Genomic DNA, 22,045 nt, shown 5'->3' with positions numbered 1-22,045 from the left:
TTTTTCGGCTTGTTGCTGTATTTGTGTGAACTTTACATGAATGGCTATCAGAATTTCAGTAAAACAGCATGTGCATGTTTTTATTTTTTTTAAAAGAGTGAGGGGGTCATTCCTCAACGGGCAATTTGATTATTCATCGTTCTGCAAATGAGAAACACATAAAAAGTGACCTTCAGCCAACCGTTCCTCTTTTGTTCTTTGTTGTTGACAGCTGATCTTATCACAACGTTATCAGTGCGTGACATCATGCGTTGGATGTTTACGCTGCATGCATCTAAACGTATGCATTCTTCCACAGCTCATTGGTGGCTCCGATCTTAAGCCTTGGGCAGTCGTGAGTCCAGATGTTCGGCGTCTAAAGGAACATGCTACTTTGGAAACTTTCCCACATGCTATCTGGTGTGGTTGTTGTGGCGCTGGCCTCAAACTTAAAAAAAACCCAGCTCTAAAAATAGTCAGAAGCTCTTAATCATTCGTGTCTCAGATGGGCAGCTTACAGAACTCAGCTCGGACCGAATGCATCTCATGGCTCTGAGGCCGAGTTCAAAGGACAGCAAGCATCTGATCGTTAACTCTTTGCAGCGCTCAGTCATGCTCTCTCACACCAGAAACATGACATAACAAAAGCCGCCGACTTATGAAACCCAATCAGGCCAAATTTCATGTCCTCGACATTAAAAAAAACAAAACCACTTATTCTGTGCCATAATGTTTTATTTCAACTATACATGCCGTGTTAAAAAAAATCAACAAAAAATATCATGAAACAAAAGACCATCATTATTATTATTTACACATTCACAGTACAACTTTACAACATATCTACACGCTGACATACTCTGGAGATCATATATACAGCTGGCCTGGCATCGCCATGTCGCACAGTATTTAAATCAAAATGACATGACAAAATCCGGTTCGTCTGCACATACACCGAGCTCAGACTGAAATATAAAGGCTTCAATTTAGATTGCAACAGAAAGACCCAGTTCATATTGCAATGTACAAGGCAGTTGAGCGTTGTATGTCGTGTGTGTGTGTGTGTGTTTGCGATGTCGAGTGTGCGTGTGTCGAGTAGAAAAGAGAGCCCAAACACTGGTAAAGATGACAGGCAGAACGTCTTTACATACAATCATCACTTGTAAACAAAATGTGGCTTTGGGTTAAACAGGCAACTGACCCTCGGATAGGATTGCAGATGTCACCCAAATAATATACCCAAGGGAAATGATCCCTCAGTCGTCACTACCGACCAATAGAAACCCTTCCCGGTCGGTGCAATCCTGGGGGGATTAGGGATTCTGTGTGACCGCCGCCCGTGGCTTTCGCGTGAACACTGTTAATACATTGGCTGTGGGCAGGATGTGCTGCGTTTGAGCCGACCGCTCCACAGTGCGAGATCTAACCACCCTACATCCCACTGTCAAGAAAATACATTCACTGCATGGCACCTCCTATGTGGTGGATTAACACCATTCTTTTCAACGCCGGCAGTAAAGGAAACAGAAATTAATTCATACCCCAAATAAACAGGTTTCGCTGTCCTTTTTTTGTAAGATGAGCGTTCACAAGTGGAGTGTCTTGTCAGCCAATTCCTTCTCCGCGTCACTTCGGGTTGTGATTTTCCAACACATCCTGCTGATTTTCAAAATGCTTAGTATAAAAATTGTCGATATAGTATATGACAATAACATACAGAGGACCAATTGACATTGCCAATATTATATACTGTAGTAATTCAGTTTGTGAATAAGGCACACGATGCACAGATTCAGGTTCACTTGCCTAAAAATATTTATACTCCTTATTTATAGTATTTAAGTATATACAGGATCTTGTCATTCCCAGCATGACTCATTTGGACACATTGGTAAATTGTTGTGTTGATTGTACACTGGCCACTCGCGGGGAAGCTGCACAAGGAACACGGGCTGCAGAACCAGCACGGCAGATGACAGAGGTGTTACATCCATGTATTGTTCTAGGGTCAGTTTAATATACCTATTTTTATTTTTTTAATAGCGTTAATGTAGAAGGAAGATTCTAGCGTTATCGTGTTAGGGGACACACAAGTTTAACGGAACAGGATGTGCCCTGAAATGTTGAATTGGGCTTTAACCATGGGTGCTGCTTTAGTTTTTCATATGGTAAAATCTTTAAATAACACTGTAAAACATTATAAAGGCAAACCATTTCGTTCAAAATTAATTTATAGAATGAGATGAGATTTATGCGTTTTTTTTTTCTTAATACCATTGCTACATAAAGAAAGAAGTCTCCTGAACCACCAGTATAATTCCTACAAAGGGGCAGTGGAGGTTAGGGGAGTTTTCAGTCCTGGAGAGAAGCATTTTTTCCAATATATCAGTTTCAACAGTGTGTTTGGTTGCTGAAAACTGTATTTCTTGGCTTCCGTCTGCAATATAAACACACACACACACACACACGCAGATGTGCACACTCATATCATAGGCTATCCCAGTCTGGTGGAGAAAAAGAAATCCATCCAAGACAAACGCCGATGTCTAAAACCAATAGCAGCAAATACTACGTAAAATGTCCAAATGAGTTTGAGTCCCTGTGCCAGTATACACCCAGCATGACCAACTTCACCTCATTTTAACCTAATTACCAAAAACACTACAGAATGACACAAAAATATGAGTTCAACTCGGTTCAGATGGACCCGAAAAGACCAAAGATGTGATAATATTATTGGAATGAGAGACAGTGACTCGGGTCTCAGACAGGTTTTAAGTTGCATCCTCTAGCATGTGGCCACTCGATAAACAAGTGTACTGCCTTTACACAAATCTGCTTTCCAATCAACCAACACACACACACATTCATATGCACCATTTTCTCTGTTCGCTTGCTGCTTAATCCAGCTGTCCACGGTCATATGTATCTTAATCAACACACACACACACACACACACACACACACACACACACACATTTTGGATTTCCCTCTCCGCAGCCTCCAGCCATCCTACTAACAAAGGCATGGCCTTCCCCTCCTCTTTGTTCAGTTCACATTAGTGGGAAGACAGTGCTCAAGGGCAGTGACAAATGAGACCCATTCTTCAAGTATTCCACGGCTTTAAACCCAGCACTCCACGCACAGACGCCGTAGCGACCCCAGCTGGTGTCCTGGACCACGTACCTAATATTGGAACGGGAGACACCCGAGCCCAGATACAACGGGGAGCAGCAGATTCACCACCGTCCACTGTTCATATCCTGTGGCTACCGTGACAAGGGAGGGAGGTGGACATGTAGGGAGCGAAAAAAGCCCCACGGAGTATCTTTGGCCACGTGTGATTTTTCCCTTTTTCAGTGTGCGTGAATGTGCATATCATTTAAAGGGGGAACACACCTTAAGTCGATACACAAACACACACTAGGCCCGAACCCCATCCGTAGCCCCTCCCCCCAAGCCCTCAGGGCTCAAAGCTCTACAGTCAAGGCCAAGAGCTCACTCAGAAGTGTCCATGCTCTTTTAATAACTGTACTTGTTGACCACTCGCATCTGTGGAGTCTGTGGTGAAAACCCATTGGGTTTAGGGGGCACATCTGGCTTTAGCGATGGGGTCCGTTTAAGCCCTGTGCGAGGGAGTGAGCCATACCCACTGTAGTTGCTCTGTCGGGGAGCAGAGGATGGGTGGGCTGAGTGCATTCCCGCCCCCATCACTCCGCCTTGGGAGTCAAGTCTGGAGGGGGGTGTTGGGGGCATGTAACCCCCCCTGTTCATACTGTGTTGGCGAGACACAGACACCCCCATGGTTACCCCATTTGGCGAGGTGGATAGGGAGTGCCTGTGAGAGGCACTCCGGTGGAGTTGATACCCCCCTCTTTGCCTCTCCAGGGTGCCTCCCATGCTCAGGCTGCCCGTTGGCGTTGTGGGAGTGGTGGGCAGGGGCACATCAACCCTCTTGGTGGGGCTGTGCCTCGGCAGGGAGGAGGAGGGGGAGTACAGGGAAGCCTCACGGCTCGGCACCTTGGGGGGTAATTCAGTCAGTTCCTCCATGGGCTCCAGAGTGAGCTGTTGTCTTGGGCGTGGCCCCGATCCTTCTGGAAGAATGGCCTGGGGGTTTGCCACTGAGTCATTAAGGTGTTTTAAAAGGTCATTTAGGGTATTTCTTGCATCCACAGACCTTTTCTGTTCTTTCCTACTTCCCTTAGAGTCTGGGTTCCTCAGCTTTCTTTCAGACGAATGCGGCAGTGTATCCTCTCCACTGTCAAGGTTAGAGTGGTCATGTGTGGCATTGGGCAGGACAACCGCACTTGGTATGAGGGAGTGTCCCAAGGCGAGGTGAGGGTGGATGGAGTTGGAGTTAGGAGGAGCACCAGCAGAAGAAAGAAGGAACTGAGGACTCTTGGCAGACGAGTTGGACTCCTTATGGGGTCCACTGGCCTTTGGATGAGCCCTCTCCCACTGGTTTTTGATGGGCTGCAGGCTTTTCTGCTGAAGCACAGGGGTGGACTCAGGCGTAGGCAGGGCAGCCAGTTCAGGGGGCTGACAGCCATCCCTCAAGATCATGGTCTTTGTGTCTCCGTTGGGGGAATTCAGGTCTTTGCCGTTGCTCAGCAGATTGGTGTACAGCTTGGGAGAATCAATGTTGGTCTGGTACTCCTAAGAATGTGACGATATAAATCAAGAGCTTAAAATTAGACACAGTTTCACTTATCTCGGTCAATCACTCATCGCCGCAACATGTGATCTAGCATTGGAGCTGGTTTTATGGCCGTACCTTTACAGGGCTGTCAAAGAGGCCATTGAGCTTGACAAAGCTTCCAGTGGAGTCGGAGCAGGACGGTGCCGACTCTGCATCCTTGTGGACACGTCTGGGCTTACGGAGGAATGAGTCTCGGTAGCAGAAAACTATCAGACCCGCCAGGAGGGCACCCATGAGAAAGGCAGCAAACACGCAAGTGATGAGGATGTTCATGTGGACCATCTGGTTGGTCTCACCGGCTTGGATATCCCACACTCCTAAAAAAACAAACATTGAAGCGTTGGTTAAGCCCCTGGTAAAAAGAGTTAAAGTGCTAAGTGAAGCACCCCTCCCCGTTTAACAGCAGAATGTGCATATTTGTGAGAACACCACCATGCATGAGTTTCTGATTCTACAGCTCCCCCCCTCCCCCATACAAGAATCCAGTCAACCATACATATTGACACATTCCTATTCATTTCAAGCCCATATGAAGAAGAAGAAATATGGTGAACATTGGCACAAGCTGTTAGGTACCCACATCCATTTCACCATCTATGAAAAGCAGTGCTACGTTAGTTCAGAAGGGAAGACTTAAGTGTTGCCGTGATCCACGGTCCGCTTGCGACTTTTTGTCATGCGTTTAACCGCTATCAAAGGGTTCGGAGTGCACTGCGATGGAGAGCCAAATCAATCTGCTGGTACAAGAGCAAGAACCAGCAGGAAGTTGTTCAAAGGAAAGAGAAGCAGCTCTTGCTGCTCTACTGGAAGTTTGTTAGTAACCACAGACATTGTAAGAGTTAGTCATCCACTGTGCGGCCACAATAGCGGTGTGGCAGAGCAGGCCCAGTCAATGATCTACCAGCCGGGGGAAACTGTTACTAGAGCTAGAGTTAATAAATGTGCACTGGCAGAGACGGAAGCTAAATCCAAACAAAAGATTGGAAAGAAAACGTTACGAGAACAGTGAGTGTAGGGTTTAATGATTAGAAAACTAGAATTAAAACTAGAATTAAAAGTTAAAAGAAAGAAAAAAACATAAGGAAATTTGAAGGAAAGAAAACAATAGTAACATCAACATCTCATGTGTATACCAACATAAATTATGTATGAAAAAGAGACTAAATAGAAAAATCTGCCATGTTATCTATCGGATCCCTAAATAGCTGCCAGTGTGTGCGCGTGTGTGTGTTTGCTTATGTGAGCCTATGTGTAGATTCACATTGGTGTGGCTCAGTGAGACTTGTTGGCAGCTATTGGATCAGGCTCATTGATGGCTGCCTCCCTTCGGGCCTTACCCTCTTGGCCCCCTGGGATAGAGTCTAAAGAATGGGAGGTGGCTGGGTCATCCTGCAGCACAAAGCCTGAGCCGTAGAGCTCTGGATCAGGCCCAGAGCTGGGGCTCTGAGTGGGTATGAGTACTGGGGGGTGTATGGGCCCACTGGGGTGGACTGTGACTGGCGTTGATGAAAACTCCATGTCTGTGGTGACAAACAAATTGTTAACAAACTGTACAGACGCGGGTTGAGCATACTGTTATCATCCCGGTTAGTATGCATGGGTATTTCGCGTAATTTCTTAATGTTAGTGTCTTGACAAAACAGGGAATAAACCTTATCACAGTTCACATTCACAGACCGATGTAAGCACATTTTTCTTTCGACAATTTGGAAGGGGAAGAAGGAGAGGATACAGCGGTTCAAGGACAAGTCGGTACACAACAGTAAGGATGCCAAGGGATGGTGGGTGGGCATGCAAGTGGGAGGAGGAACAGGAAGTGATGAGCGAAAAAGGAGGAAGTGAATCTGTGCTGAGATTGAGCACCGACGTCGCCTATGAGTCTGTTGTTTGTGACGATGACAATGAAGCAGGTGATTAGCATTCAGGAGGTGTGTTGGTGAGAAGAGATGAATAGTGGCAGTGGTGGAAAGACAGGGTTGGAGATGCTGAACTCAAGGAAAGAAACCATTTGAGTAAAAGATCAAACTAACCAGAGGTAGGGTCGCCAAATGATTTGTAATCTGGCGCTGATGTAGTGCCCAAAAACGCTAAAAGAATTAAAAAGGACAAGAAATCAGTATAAAGGAATCCAGGAGGAAAAACTTAAATTCCTAAGAGACACTAAGAGTGCAGTTTTATTTGGTTTAATAATAAAGATATAGAGCACCCGCTGGCAGTGTCCTTTTCTCACTGGAGTCAGTAGAGGCCCTCTGGTTCTGATCAATACTGAGGTTCAGTCGGTGTCATGTTTAGTTGGTACAAATGAAGGGGCAGGTGTTTTCTTTTCTTTTTACAGTGAAATCAGCAAAGGCCCATTTTCTGGCCATCGGACATCTTCACACCTCTACCATTTGCACCGGCTGAACATGACCCGTAATTGTACATGTCCATGTTTCTGCCTCACAGGTTACAGGTGGCCATGTACTGTATGCAGATGTGTGTGTTAATACTGCACATAGACGTATGTCGGAGCAAGTTACTGGAGTGGTTACTGGTGTGAGTGGTGCAGGCTCATGGTGTGTGTGGGGATGAGTTTGTGTGCATGTATGCGTCAGTGTATGTGTATCTGTGTGTGTGTGTGTATGTGTGTCTCAGGATCGACGGCATGGCATGGAGATGAGATTCGTACCGTGGCAGTCTCCCAAGTGGGCAGTGTATCCCAATTCAATGTCTTGCTCATATCCAGTCCTAAAAAGAGAAAGCAAAGACAAGATAGAATAATCAAAGAGTTGCAAAAAATCTTTCACACATTTCCCCTCCCCTCCCCATCTATAATATGTGCACTTTATATCACAGCTGAAGCTTGAACTCACACATCACCCGGCTGTATTCTCTCACAGGCCCCATGAGGCTTCCAGCCACAGTAGGGATCCCTTGATGCAATGCAGGACCTGCAGCCATACAAACACACACCATCAGAACACCGGGTTTAATCATTCTGGGAAGTGCACTATAATCATTTGTGACCGCCTGAACATTAACCGAGAGGCATAAGACGAAGCTGTTATCATTCCCTTTTTGTATGGCTTTTACTGAAACATAAAACAATAAAAGTCATAAACCGATGACCGACCGTATGAAGCGCATTTTTGACCCCCTACGTGTGCATTGGCGCCTCACTTACTTGTGGCAGGAAGAATGCCTTTCACAGCGACTCAGGGGAATACGGATGACACAGCTTGAATAGGCCACGTACAGGCTGTGTGCCTCTTTGTCCACGTGCAGCGAGAGGACACGCTTGTCATCCTCGTGGTTAGACAGGCACCTGGGACGGGAAGAGAGAAACCTGATCAGAGGTTTATCAGATAAGTCTGTCTACTGTTTCAGTCTCAGTAGATTTAATCACTTGTTAGGTGGAGGAGTCACATACGCTTTCTCTCACAGTTCAACAGGATTTTAATCTCTAACACACCGCGGGGGGTGCGCGCGCTCATCCACAAAAAAAGCTCGAAAAGAAATCGGGCACACACACTGTGCATGCGCAGGAAGCAGACAGACGCGGCCATCTGTGCCAGGACGCTTCACTTTCGGAGTTGCTGACTCCTCGTGTCAGAAGGGGGAAGAGGGGGAAAAAAAAGAAGAGAAGAGAGGTCGAAAAGTGAGCGCATTCATACTTGGCCGTGTTGAAGACGTCGATCTCCTCCAGGAGCACGCTGTCGTTCAGAGACACGGAGGAGGTCTTGGCCAAAACCTTGAGGACAACCCCAGACTCGGCCCCGATGAACACCACGGTGTAGTTCTTGTGAGGTCCTGCTTCGTTGTCCACAGCCAGCGCTGTCATTCTGTACCTTCACACACACACACACACACACACACACACACACACACACACACACACACACACACACACACACACACACACACACACACACACACACACACACACACACACACACACACACACACACACACACACACACACACACACACACACACACACACACACACACACACACACACACACACACACACACACACACACACACACACACACACACACACACACACACACACACACACACACACACACACACACACACACACACACACACACACACACACACACGTTACTCACAGTGGGGGTCAGCTCTTTCAAAACAGGAGAGTCCATTTAGAATAAACAGCTCTTACACACTAAATTAAGACGTGTCAATGTTGATACTTTTTCAGTGCTGTTCTAAAGGCTTTTAAGTCTTGTTTGTTTATTCTCATATTGTAAAATTTGAGAATAAAGGTTTTGCATATTGCGGTGGAACATAGAAATGAGTTTGTTCTTGAAAACCTCGGTACAAAATAAAAGGTATCGCCATACCTGACGCGAGTCTTGGTGAACCAGGGCTCGTCCCCAATAGAAGGCACAGCTGTGTCCATGAGGGGGTGGGACTTGATGAACTGCAGGGTGTCGTCCGGGAACTCGATGGAGCTCTTTAAGGACGCAGCTGGACCGTGACCCGCACAGCTCCCAGGTCTGTGATGGAGGGTGCACACGCAGAGAGGGCAAAAGGTCAAAGATCAGCCTGTACGATCACACACCGGGGAGTAATAATAGCGTGCATTGAAATGGATGAAAAGTGCATGGGAGGGTGGGGGGGAGAGGAGCAGGTGCTTATTAGGATCACAAAAAGGCCTCAGCTGGAAACATAAAATATACATATGCATGGTTATCCTCCATTAATGATTTATCGGGGTAATGAGGTGCTTGGTGGACTTTGTGTTTTGGACACAGGGCAGGGCCGCAAATATACGTGCTGACTGTAAACAGGTTAAATATGCAACGCGTCTAATTATGGCAAATTAATAATTTAGTCATCAGCAGATGGCGACTGTGTGCTGGGTCAAAGCTAATAACTTGGTCCTTTACTAGTGTAAAAGATCTGATGCCATTCTGTTTAACTTGGACAAAGAAGGGTTTAGAACATTTAGAAAACATGTCACGTGTTAGTGCCACCTGCTCAAGAAAAGCCGTGTATAAAATCTGATTATTTTTACTTTTAATTTTTTTACATTGCTTTTTTTCCTTTTGCCTTCCTGTCTCTATATGCTTTGGAAGGTTTAGAATTGGGAACTTGTCTTGGGAGCAGAAGAGTGTGATCCGTACCGAGGTTTGGGAAGCTTCTCCTCTGGAAACGGAGTCCACACCGAGTCCGGAGTCTTCTGCTCTTTGAACCGTCCCAAGAACACTTTCTCTATGTCGGCCATGGAGAAGGCACACACTGCTGACCCTGGGATACTGTGGAGAAAGAAACGCATCAACGTAACGTCCACGCGCGACGCCCTAAATGTCCTATTTTCCGTCCTCTGCGTTGGTTGCTTTCACAGCCGACAGCAGCCGGGGCCTCCCTCACCTGTTCATCTGTGTGGTGAACACACCGACCACCGAGGGCAACCCGTTGATGTTGATGATGTCGGTGATGGACTGGAGCACGTCGAAGTAGAAGAAGGACTCCCCCGGCACCGAGCAATTCAGCCTCGCCTTCACAAAAGATGTCCAGTGCTTTTCCAGCACCCGCTGTGACCCGCCGACGTCGTTCTTACAGATCCGGGCCACGCGAGAATACACAACCTGCGAGGTGAAGGGGTTGAAGAGAGGCGAGGCGAGGCGAGGGGGGAGGAAGGAAGGCAGGCAGCAGAGTGAACGTCACTAAAAACACTTCAACATGCTGAATAAAACATCTCCATCCTGTAGCAAACTCGGGACGGGCGACTTCACAAACGCGCTCATCTTTAACGACGTGTGCGGAGATTGTTCACCCCGACTGGAGCAAAATGTCTAAAAAAAGAACATGCGATGGCCTCGACTGGCCCGATGCGGCGCCACGCAAATACGTGTTTGATTGCACTTATTACCACGGCTTAGCGTATAAATGAAGTGGGTGAAGCAGCTGGTTTGAATTATTTACCAGTGCAAACCTCCATCAGAGGCCAGGTGTCAACCAAGCATTAGTAGGGTTGAAATATTTATTGCCGTGGTGGTTGATGGAGGATGCCGGCTTCCTGCGGCTCAGCCAGACCGGCTCAGGATGAGGCATGGCGAAAATCTGAAGTTGGCCTCCAAACGTAGAGCCTCCTAATGCCCCGCACGTGGCGTAGGTAGTGGCAGACACAGAGCGCACGTCGCTGGGAGACAAATCCTCTCGCCGTGTAATGGTTTTACATTAGTAGAACATTCCCAGCAAACACTGGCTGTGGAAATTCCTCATGTATTCTAATGCGACGCAGTGTCATCGCCTGAATGGGCCCCATTACCACCGGGGCCAGAAACGCACGCACTAAGGCAGGCGTAAGCCCCTTTTTCTGTGCGGATAAAGGCCTGCATACTGTATCTGTGTGGAATATGTCATGCATTATAAACGGCAGGTGCACTGTCTTACCTTGCCCAGATTGCTGTGCTCCACCGCAATCTCCCGATAGAAGAAGTACACATAATTCCCATACTCTGCTGCGTGCAGGAAATGAGGTTCTGAGGGGGGGAGACAGAAGCAGAGAGTTGAAGTGTATTTCTGCACCGTCACCACCACTGTGCATGTTGAATATTTCAGGGATTTGTACAAGGCTGTAGATGACTGGGGGTGACCTAGATTTCCTAGGAGAGAACAGGCCATATCCCCGTGGAGCTTGGCAAGGCAGGAGAGCGCTCGATCACTCTAAAAACAGCTCCGACAGCCAGGTACATACATACGCCACGCAAAGGCACCATGGGCATTTAGCCTCCAGGAAAGGGAAGGGGAGAGAGACATAAGGATTGAGAGTGATGGAGAGGCAATCGCTTACCTTTCAGCCATTTGGAGTCGTATTTGATGGTCCTCAGGGCTGATCCATCACCCATACTGCGATAGATGACAGCGTCACTGGCCTGGAAGTCAGCTACAGTTGCCGAATACAGCTTCCCCTCTTAGAAAAAAACACAAAACGAGGAGTACAGTCACCGAACGCTAGGATACACTGCTCGTCAACGCTGTGTTGTTTGCCTTTCCCTTTTTTAAAAGGCTTGATTGGCCTCGGCGTTATCGCTGCAGGCGCCGTTTTACTGCGGCAAAGACGATAATGAGAGCATACGGAGGAACCCATTAGTTCTTCTTTGCAAGGACTAACTGTGGGTGGAGGCGGCTGTGCGTTTGAACCTCACCAGCAAAAAGGGCAACGTTGGTTTGCTTGGAGTCAAATGGGCATCGTGCCAGTCCATTGATCTCCTCTCCGTCAAACTCGAGGTTATCCAGCTGAAGGGAACACACAAGCATCACCCGCACTTTAAAAAGCGTTTTGTCTCAAGGGACAACAGCGAGAACGAAGCCCACATCGAAAACGAGTCCAGTCAAATTTGATTTAACAGGCAAATAAAATGACGGGGGCGTGTTTCTCAAATGACTTTTTAAGTGTGCGTTTATGCACATGCGAGCGTGCGCTGGATACCGACCCTGTAGTATCGGCACATGGGGTTGAAGCCGTTGGTGCCGCAGATGAACACCAGGTCGTCGTTTCTGGGAACTAGCACTTTGATGAAGTTGTGGCACTCGTCCTGAAAAAGGAGGAAGAAAAAAAACGACACGCGGGTTTAGAGGCAGCCGACTCCGCTTCTCACAACCTCCCGTCTGCGAAAGGACATTTCTACTTACTCTGTGTTTTCCCTTCACGGCACACGTGTCTCTGTCCGACTGGCCCGAACGCCACGTCAGCTTCTGCGAAAACCAACATGGAGCATTAGACGCACACGCGCACACACACACACGACTAAGACACATACACACTGAACTCGTGCACATGCTGTCCTTCTTTTTCCACTCTCCCATTTTACAACCTGTCCAGTTTGAGATTAATGGCTCTGTATTTTTTTTTAGGAGCCCTTTTTAGTGTGTGTGTGTGTGTGTGTGTGTGTGTGTGTGTGTGTGTGTGTGTGTGTGTGTGTGTGTGTGTGTATTGATTGAGAGAATCTTACCCTGTAAGGAATGATCTCATTCCTGTAGGACTCTCTCAGACTGACCAGGTACACCTGATCTCTGTGGACAGAAGGCAACAGAACACACGGCTCAGGGACACAGCACAACCATCAATGCAACTCATTTCCAATGTTTTATGTTTTTAAAACATGTGTTGAATATAAATAAAAGCGTAAAGGTTCTGATTAAAAATGAACGTCTGAACTTAAAAATGCCATTTTAGTTTAGTCATTTCTTGTTTTCACATTCTTTCAGCTCATTTGCATTGTTTCCCCAATGTTGCTCTTTATTAGCCATTATGAGAACACTTCCCGGTACTTGTCATTAGATCTCATTTACTGTGAACTATGTTTTCCGCCGCACAACCGTTCGCAGTAAGATAAAATCAGAGGGAAATGAGTTTAAACCAAAAATATTGACATTAAAATGTCTGTATTATAAACAAACAGGGTGTTGCAGAGTCGATGCAGCGTGATTTGTTTTTATGGGACCGCCTGTTTTATGAAAACCCGACTATCCTCTCTGCAATACCATTTCAGATGACGACCACTTATTGTTTTGATTATACCTCGGTTGTAAAAAAAACTGTAATAAAACGCTGTCGATATCAACCCGTAGAAAACAACAGTTTGCTTCACGTTGAGTGAAAACATGTGAATACCCCAAACTGACAAATGGAGGATCCACCTGAAAACAGAGATACATGTGGCAGTGATTATAGGGCCTCCAGATGTGGGGGTTTTATACTGTAGATGTCGAGCTGATTTTCTGCTACAACCTTAGTGCTGGCGGTGAGGTGAGATTATTCCCATGGCCCATAAATACCAAAAAGTCACGTAAAGATGCCAAGAAATCCCTGACTGAGCTGCAGGCCGCCATGATACGCCTCTTCTCGATCAATACCGGCCATATACATCAAATACAGGCCCACAAGCAACAGATCCAATAACACTAAGAGCTTTTTTCCCCCCTTTACGGCACTGTTTACCTGCCAAGGAGTGACCGGGTACATTGGTGTGGGGGATGTGTGAAGGAGAGATAGCGTGTGTGTGTGTGTGTGTGTGTGTTTTTACCTGCCAGCGATGAACAGAGTGTCCTGTATCTTGGTCATCAGCTGAAAGTCAAGGCGATGCTGTGACTCGTTGCCAGAGGGCCGGCCTCTGAACACAGGGTACCTCCGTGCAACTGTGAAGACAACAAACAAACAAACACACACACACACACAGTTAGTGGGGAAACTCGTGGTAGAAGCTGACACACTCACACCTCTTGCTCCATTTAACTGCACTGCACTGATTAGAAAGAGATCTGCTGTGTGTGTGCTTCATACAAATCCTCCTGCAATTACAGTATAAAGATCTACAGTATGTTGTGTATAATTATATCCGTGTGTCTTTGCGTTTTGTTTGCGCGTGAGATAATGGCTGCCTGTGTCAGCACATCTCTCTGTTCTCCCAGTACATCACGGAGACGAGAATGAAATCCACTTAATGCTACAGCTGACCATTGAGCAGATTGATTTTATTGCTATGAATATGGCATGCGAGCGTCTGAAGTGCTGACGCGACTAGAAAAAAAAGAAGAAAGCTGCTGTTTTTTAATTCCACATGTGGACTGGAGTGAGTTAAAAAAAAAAAAAAGAAGAAGAAAAAGGTGTATGTTGAGGACCCGTGTGGACTTCTTCCCAGTGACGTTGCAGTGTAATGTAACCGCCGTCTCGCGTGTACTCACAGTGTGCGTCAACGACGTCGAGGGGCACGGTGTCCTCGGGGAAGCTGACTGCGAGGAGAGTGCGTGAGGCTGTCAGCAGCAGCAGCAGCAGCTCACTGAGCAGAAGCACAGCTCTCTGGCCCATGGCTGCTCACAGACGACACTTCCTGTTTCACTCGGGTGGAGATGTTACCTGGGAACACAAAACGCATGCCGTTCCAACACATTTCACGTCACATTTTTAACCTTCTGCGGGGGAACACGGGGACCGCAGCGAGGTTTTTTTTTTGTTCCCCGACCGATACGTGCGGCCCCGCATTATGCCCCCCTCGTGCTTATTGATGACGGGAGCGCTCAGTGGCAGTGCTTGGCGTTTCCCCTCTTCCTCTCGCCGCATCTGCTGTCCGAGGGAAGGTCAGCCAAGTGACCGGCGGGGTGTCTCGGTGTGTGTTGGATGCAGCGGAAGTCCACACTGTTAGAAATGTGTTGGGCCTGCTGTCTCTGTACATCTGTGCTCCCGTTGGTCTGTCCTGGGCCAGGCTCCACTCCAATCAGCACATTCCAACTTCATCACCATCAGCGGTGGAGCCTCTGCTCTGACCTTAGCTGACTTCTATTAGCGCTCTGTTGGCTGTTATTGCTCCGGCCTTTCCCTGGCGGTGCCCTGGGGCGGGCGCGCTTTATTGCAACGGAGGGCTCCGCGAAGCTTTTGTCCTCCGAGGATCAAGTCATATGCCGTTGTTTTTGACACGGTGGTATTTTTCTGATTGTCGACATGATACACCAGCAACTACATTGGTAATAATTCATCGTGGGAGTGGAAGGAGTTTAGTGTGTATGTTAGTGCACGGAGGAGTGCTTTAGAGACAGACTGTGTCTGTGCATATTAATGATCGGTGTACATTCAAATATTTATAAGGCAAACAAATTATTCATGCAGGCAAAGCCTGAACGGATATAAACAATTTACCGGCAGACGTCACACAGGCAGAGGGATGGATTAGCTGGGCGCACACTGCGATGCACACACACACACACACACGGCTGTACATACATAATCACCCCTTCGAATTGTGTAATGCAAAGACCGATGCATGTGCATGCACACGGACACACAGACGGTATTGACTCATTTTCAATTAGCCCCAAAGCACACCTGCTCCAGTGCCGTCTGCGGGCCCTGCCTGCCAAGCCATTAGTGCTTTGATTGATCCACACAGGAAGCGCGGCAGATCAGCAGGCAGAAAAAGGCAATCTATGGACATGGCTATATCACTGTGGCCATGTGAGAACTTTTCAACTCACAATCTGATCACTTTCACCCCGTAAATAGATGGAAAGACTTTTTGTTTGTTTACGTCGCTTAATGAACTGCAATACACACGGTCGTCAAAACTAGGCGACACGAGGCATTTAAAAGGCATCAGCATGACAGCCTTTTGTCAGCGTTTGGGGATTACATGGGCTAATAAATTGGCTGCACTGCTTTTTTAAAAGCATACATGTTGATATAAAAGCACACAGTGTTTTCTCCAGGCATTAATAATCCAATTTTTGGCTGAACAGTTCCTGTACGGTGTGTCACTGGAGAGAATGGAAGCGGTGGAGATGGAGGCAGAGTAATGCCCGCGTGTTTTAGTCATCACAGACGTGTAATCACGGCTATTCAGCTCTCCGTGGGATGCTGCCGCCTTTTGACAGAGCAACGTCTTTATGGACAATAAAAACACTTAATCTCAATTAGTCCACTTAACAGTTAAATTGACAGAATAGAGAGATTGAATCAGGGGGCATATATATCCCTATAACTGAAAACATCAAGGATGCTGGCGCAGTCACTACAATCTAATTTCGATACAAATGAATCCCTGGACACAAACAATGGAGAGAGAGAGAGAGAGAGAAGCTTCTTTTTTTTTACTACCGGGTTCAGGAGCTCTCGCACCAAGAAATGTGTTGTATTAAAACCCTGAATTCCTGGGAGAAGCCGAGGACAGGAATAGATACAAAACGTGTAACAATAGGGGGCGAAAAAGTGGAGCTAGGAAAAAAGGTAAATAAACCCCGCTTCACGTTTCAATTCTATCGCGCGATCACACGGGCTGCGCTTCACGTGTAAATCATTTCCTCGGTTGTCAGAACGTAAGAGTCCTGCTCTATATCCCGTCTTTTTAAGCACACGGCGCTGTTTTTTTTTTTGCTTCTCCCTCACTGAAAAATTCAGGAGGGAAACACTCCAACGATCTCCCATGATTCCTTGCATGGTAATAGCCCCGCTGTGGAGGCGAAGGCTTTCCTCGGAAACTTTAATGTAAAACAGAAACAGAAGACATCCAGAGGTCAGCGATCTAAAATTACTTCTCAATCTCCAGTGAGCCCAGCATGTTTTCTATTGACTATTCCTTTGCACTCTCTGGTTCCTGCCCTCCAGTGTGTGACTGTGTGTGTGTGTGTGTGACTGTCTGTGTGTGTGTGTGTGTGTGTGTGTGTGTGTGTGTGTGTGTGTGTGTGTGTGTGTGTGTGTGTGTGTGTGTGTGTGTGTGTGTGTGTGTGCGTGCAAACACACATATATGGGCCTCAACAAGCCTAGAGATGCTGGGCTTGTCACGCAACTCGGTGCTATTTAGCCTGGCCTCTCTCTACCTCTGTTATTACAGGCTTTTCAATGTCCTACAACCACGCACTTTCCCTGCTGATGTTGTTGGCTCCGGCCCACGGTGTTAAACGCGGGGAGGGGAGAGGAGGAGGGGGGTCTGGTGGGATTGCTTCATTTCTACTGATGGTGGGTCTGTAGCCCAATTCTGGTAGTTACAGCTAAAGATTTAGTGTTTCGAGCTTAAAATGACGGATTAACACATATTCTCCTCTTAGCGGTGCTTTCACTGGCTCGTGCCAGCCATAACCTCTCCCCCACTGAATGGATGTGATTTTGCAGGGAAGTCCTATGGGGCTAATAAAAAAAGTGGGACAAACAACAGTGGTGCGTGAGGATTGGTAGATTGTGTGCGAGTGTAATCTCCGCCGAACAATGGCTGGTGCTCGAGGCTGCTTGCCTTGTCATCTTGCGCCGTACTGATCTGTAAACCCAACGACACGGGGATTCAAATAGCCCAGGAGTTCAGTTTCAGCCATTTCAGTTATCACACCTATATGGTGTATGTATGCATGTCTAAATCTGTGTGTGCGTCCAAAGCCGGACGCGTCCGATACCGTCTCAACTGCTCTGAGAAAGTAATCAAGCTGCAGCCACACAGGAGAGTGAGTCAGCCAGACGATTAGTGCGGCCGCCACACGGGCCCAGAAATGATTACTCCTCCTCCTCCTCCCCACACTTCAATAACAACCACTGCCCCCCAATCGCGTGCTATTTACCTAAGGATCACTTCTGAGGGGCTGGGCCGGACTTGTTGCTTCAGAGACTTGGCAGAAGGAGAGGGCCGTGCCACCCTAAACCGTGCTTCCCTCCCTTTCTTCTCCACCTTGGATAGAGGCGGAGTGAAACAGGAGAACGGCTGTTCTCAGCAGTAGTTCTGCTATAGTAGAGCACAAAAGGGGGCTGAGCTGCAGGTGTGACCAGGAAACAAAGGGGGCTTTGGGCAAGTCAACACAATAGAGCTCCACCCCTGGTCAGGGGGTGAGCTTTTCTGGGGCTCCTAAAAGGGGATTCTGGGGGAACCAAAGCAAACCACATAACTGTACTGACTCCAAATGCTGCACACCGGGTCAAACTTGTATCACTCCACCAATTTAGCGTTGAACAATCTGGTTTCCCAAGCTGCAGTTGGGTGCAACCACACGGCTCTCGGAGTAAAGGGTTAACACTGATCACTGTATGGTTCAATGGCGGCTGTTCCGGGGTTACAGGCGGCTGTAGTGGAGGTTAACGGAGATTGTTCTGGTCGCTGAGTTCTGACCCCGTGGCCGGTGAAGTGCAACGCAGCCAGCTGTGCTGTCAACTAACCCCTCGGCCTGGTTCTGGTGTTGGACCTGGCCGGAGTGCGGTACTCCTGCCAATATTAAGTCTGTGGTTCCAGTAACTAAGCCGGGGTTCTCCACTCACACACTCTCTCTGTGTGGCGGACTCCGAGTTTAATGGAAACATACACATCTGTGGCTTTTCACACAGATCTGCTCTGTTTTGACATCTGTAAAGGGACTGCGTTGCTATAAGAGAATAGCATCAATACATTTAGACCACAGGCGTGCGCAAATTTAATTTAAAGGTGCACCTTTTTAGTTTTTTAATGAATTTAGCACAGTAGATAACTTTAGATTACGCCCAAATGCTTCATCTCCCTTTGCTCCTACACTTTAATTGGCCAAATCTCCTCAAATAATGAGACCCGGCGGAACAATTCCTAAAACTACTCTCCCACTTAGATGCCTCCTCGTGAATCAAATGAACCATTCTAATTCTCGGCGTCTTTCTCTCATTATTCTTCTGTTTCCAAGTTGGTGCTCGGGGATCTTCCGCTGCTCCGTTGCGCACACAATCCACGCAGCAGCCCTGGCGCTAATGCGCGCATTGTGCGGACCGGGGCGTAAAGGCATTCAAGGTTTATCCGTGGTGAATCTTTTCAGAGCCCTTTAGTCCACATGTAGGACCCAAACAAAAGACAACAAAGGGCGCGGGGGGGGGGGGGGGCCGGGACGACGACAGCGGTGGAGGGACAACTGTGATGGGGCTGCGTTCGGCTGCCTCCACGGCACTGAGCGCAGCCATCTCGCGCTGCTCTGCCTCCAGAATAAATAGGGAAAAACCGGGGGCTATGCTCCTCCGATTTATTATCCCAATATGAAAATGCCGTAATGAAATTGGGAATACATTAAATAGATTAAAGGCCCCGGTGAGTGAGGAGTAAACAACCCCTCAAGTCAAACCGCCCGTCCTGCTCGTCTTTTATTGTTGATTGTGTGCCAGCACGCGCGTTCAAACGTGTCCTCTGCCTCCTTTTAAGTTGATTTGTGTCAACTCGAAATGTTAAGAAAACACTGTAGTGTCTGAATGAGTGATTAAAACAACTCTGGATCGGTACACAGCAGAAGAGGTGAGCTGGTGTGTCTGAAACTGGAGCAAAATGCGGACCCTGCTCTGCGCGAGAGATCTGACCGACACTGGCTCTATTTAACTCCCGATGAATCATAATGTATGCGAACATCTGCTTTTAAGATTGGGGTATTATACTTTGAAATCCAAGTACTTGGTTCCCCTTGTATACACATATACTGTGTGTGTATATATATATAGTCTGTTCTCAAAGTAGCTCTCCGGGTCGCACTACACAGAAGTGATGTGTCCTTTTTTCTTTCTTCTTTTACAACTGCAATCCAAAGATCCGTTTTAATGTGTCCAATAAATAAAATGAACTCCCATCAATAATTAAAAACCATCGAGGACACCTACCTTGTGTGTTTTGAATTCACTCGCGAACGGGGCAATCCGACTGAATGTCATACTCCTTTGGTAATCCATTTAAGAGAAAACACCCAGCGTGTAATATTCCTGTCATTTAAAGCTCCATGCGGACCCCACTTTTCTCTCTCTTTTTTTTGGAGGAGGGGGGGGGGGGGGGGGGCCCAGTTGCGCACAGATTTCAGCTTCGCTCGCCACAAACGAGCCTTTTTGGACTGGCTGCGCTGTCTCCGGGCCCCTCGCGCTCTGGTGACCGATCTTCAAAAAAAGAAAGAAGCTGTGCCACGACCACTCAGCCTCCTCCCTCATACACCGACACACCAGCCCCCCCTTTCCACTACTATTAACTTTGGAAAACCAGAGGGGGGGGGGGGGGGGGGGGGGGGCATAAACATTAACGACGCGCTATCCTCGCCATACGCCGCGCTCGGACATCATGTGCAACGCAGTGATTTGAATGCTCATTTTTTAAGAGAAGAGAGGGCGTGCTGGACTGACGGGAGAGCGTGATATCGCACAGATCCACCATAATAATAATAATAATAATGAAAAAAAAAGATCTATTTACACAAAGCTTTATTCCTGTGCCTGTTTATCCCAGTAGCTCACTTAGTTTTCGAGTCACCAGACTTTAAAATAGACTACGATACATCCTAAATAAAAGGTTTCCAACAGCTTCGATAGGAGGGGGAAGCTGTCTAACAAATAAAGAGGTGACTTTAGATGTGGTCAACCCTCAGTTCCACCGAGCGCAGCCGGGAAAAAAGGCTTCCGAGCGGAGCGGAGCAGATACACGTTGTCGGTCGCGAGCGGAATGGATGAATAGTAAATTGCAAGCATTAGTAAAAAAAAAAAAAAATATTAAAAAAAATAGCCAGGACGGAACTATTTCTGTCCTGCAAACCACCGGTTTTGCAAAGCAGCGTTTTGGTCGAAAGGAATATTTCGTTTCCCAGCCAGACTTCTCTCTAGTCCCCCCCCCCCTCTTCCGACTTTCGCTGCGTAATGCGGCGCAACAAAGTAAATCCACGTATAGCTGCAAGAAACTCACCTCATCTGCATTGCTTATTTTGTATCCTTTTTTTGTGCGTGTGTGGCTGTAATCCCCCAGAAAGGAACACCCCAACAAAAAAAAATGATGCGCGTCGTAGTGAATCAACTTCTCCTGGCGGAGAGAAAAACAAACTAATGCACGGCAAATGGTGTAATTCGACCCGTGTTAAGTCAATCCATCCAGAGAGAGCGAGCCGCAGCCTACCAATGAGCAGCGCTCTCGCTCTAGTCCCTCCCCCCCAGCGGTACCAGCTCCTCGGTGTGGTTCGGGCTGCTTTGCTTTGCTCGGGCTTCCTTCCTTTCTTTCCTCGAGCCCACAGAAAGAAAAAAGCGCCCCCCCCCCCCTCCCTCACAGTTCTCCTCCTGTGTGACCCCGTATTGCCCCCCCCCTCCATTCTGTTAAACCCCATCCCCCAACTCCAAGTCAGCAAGCACGCCTAGTAAAAATCATTTCAGCTGAGTTGTGGCTGCTTAGTAAAACACAGCTTTAGGAATAGAAACTGTTTGGATTTGAGAGGGTGATGGTTGAAGCACAAATGTCCTCCTTCAGCAAAAAAAAATGCACCTGTTTACATGTGTTTTTTTTGTTGGTGGAAATATGAAAGTTTAAAACAAGTCAAATAACTCCACAAATTCATACGTTATGTATTCCAGGAAAACTGCTATAATATAATTCTAAATGCACCACAAATGTGTTTTATGGATAATGTTACACTATTACTTTGCACTATGAACACGATAAAGGAATTATAAATGATCTTTGTTGGTTTTTTAGTTTGAGCTCCTGCCATACATAGCGTTGGGGCGAACTGATCTGTGTGTGTGTGTGTGTGTGTAACATCAGTGTGAGTGCTCGTATTCCATATGCATGCGAGGCTGAAGTCGTCATCGAACGTGTCGGGTCGTTTCTAACCGGGCAATGGGGGGCCATTTGCACCCCATTAGAAAGGCAGGTTAGCAGATGTGTGAGAATGCGTCCCAGTCGAACATCCTCACACACACACACACACGCACACACACACACACACACACACACACACACACACACACACACACACACACACACACACACACACACACAGATCAGTTCGCCCCCCTGACAGCCCCCACTATGAGATGAGAAAGTGGAATCTGCATCTAAATACTCTGCACAGGAAACACTAGTTTGCACTGCTGATCTGCCTGATCCCAGTTTGGCACTTCTTGCATGTCTTTGTT

The 22,045-nt window shown here is 47.3% G+C and overlaps 1 protein-coding gene across 4 annotated transcripts; it reads right to left on the bottom strand.

Moving 5' to 3' along the window:
* Positions 1 to 735: 735 nt before the first annotated feature.
* On the bottom strand, positions 736 to 20,915 carry sema6dl (sema domain, transmembrane domain (TM), and cytoplasmic domain, (semaphorin) 6D, like). Of its 4 annotated transcripts, none has more exons than XM_034560171.1 (20): positions 20,826 to 20,915; positions 14,383 to 14,554; positions 13,725 to 13,836; positions 12,651 to 12,711; positions 12,331 to 12,393; positions 12,132 to 12,233; positions 11,844 to 11,934; positions 11,489 to 11,608; positions 11,089 to 11,177; positions 10,063 to 10,280; positions 9,816 to 9,947; positions 9,030 to 9,185; positions 8,332 to 8,505; positions 7,842 to 7,982; positions 7,531 to 7,608; positions 7,347 to 7,405; positions 6,709 to 6,765; positions 6,016 to 6,198; positions 4,754 to 4,995; positions 736 to 4,635 (listed from the first exon to the last, which is right to left on the bottom strand). In XM_034560171.1, exons 2-20 carry the CDS (start codon positions 14,504 to 14,506, stop codon positions 3,502 to 3,504), a joined length of 3,336 nt encoding a protein of 1,111 aa, XP_034416062.1. In that variant the 5' UTR covers positions 14,507 to 14,554; positions 20,826 to 20,915; the 3' UTR covers positions 736 to 3,501. The 4 variants fall into 4 exon arrangements, with proteins under 4 accessions (XP_034416062.1, XP_034416071.1, XP_034416080.1 ...); XM_034560180.1 differs by lacking the exon at positions 20,826 to 20,915 and adding an exon at positions 19,766 to 19,838; XM_034560189.1 differs by lacking the exon at positions 6,016 to 6,198.
* Positions 20,916 to 22,045: the final 1,130 nt, after the last annotated feature.

This window comes from Cyclopterus lumpus, chromosome 3 (genome assembly GCF_009769545.1).
Source record: "Cyclopterus lumpus isolate fCycLum1 chromosome 3, fCycLum1.pri, whole genome shotgun sequence".
Lineage (NCBI taxonomy): Eukaryota > Metazoa > Chordata > Actinopteri > Perciformes > Cyclopteridae > Cyclopterus > Cyclopterus lumpus.
The sequence above is the reverse complement of the archived record's forward strand: the minus strand, read 5'-3'. Positions and strand labels throughout refer to the sequence as shown.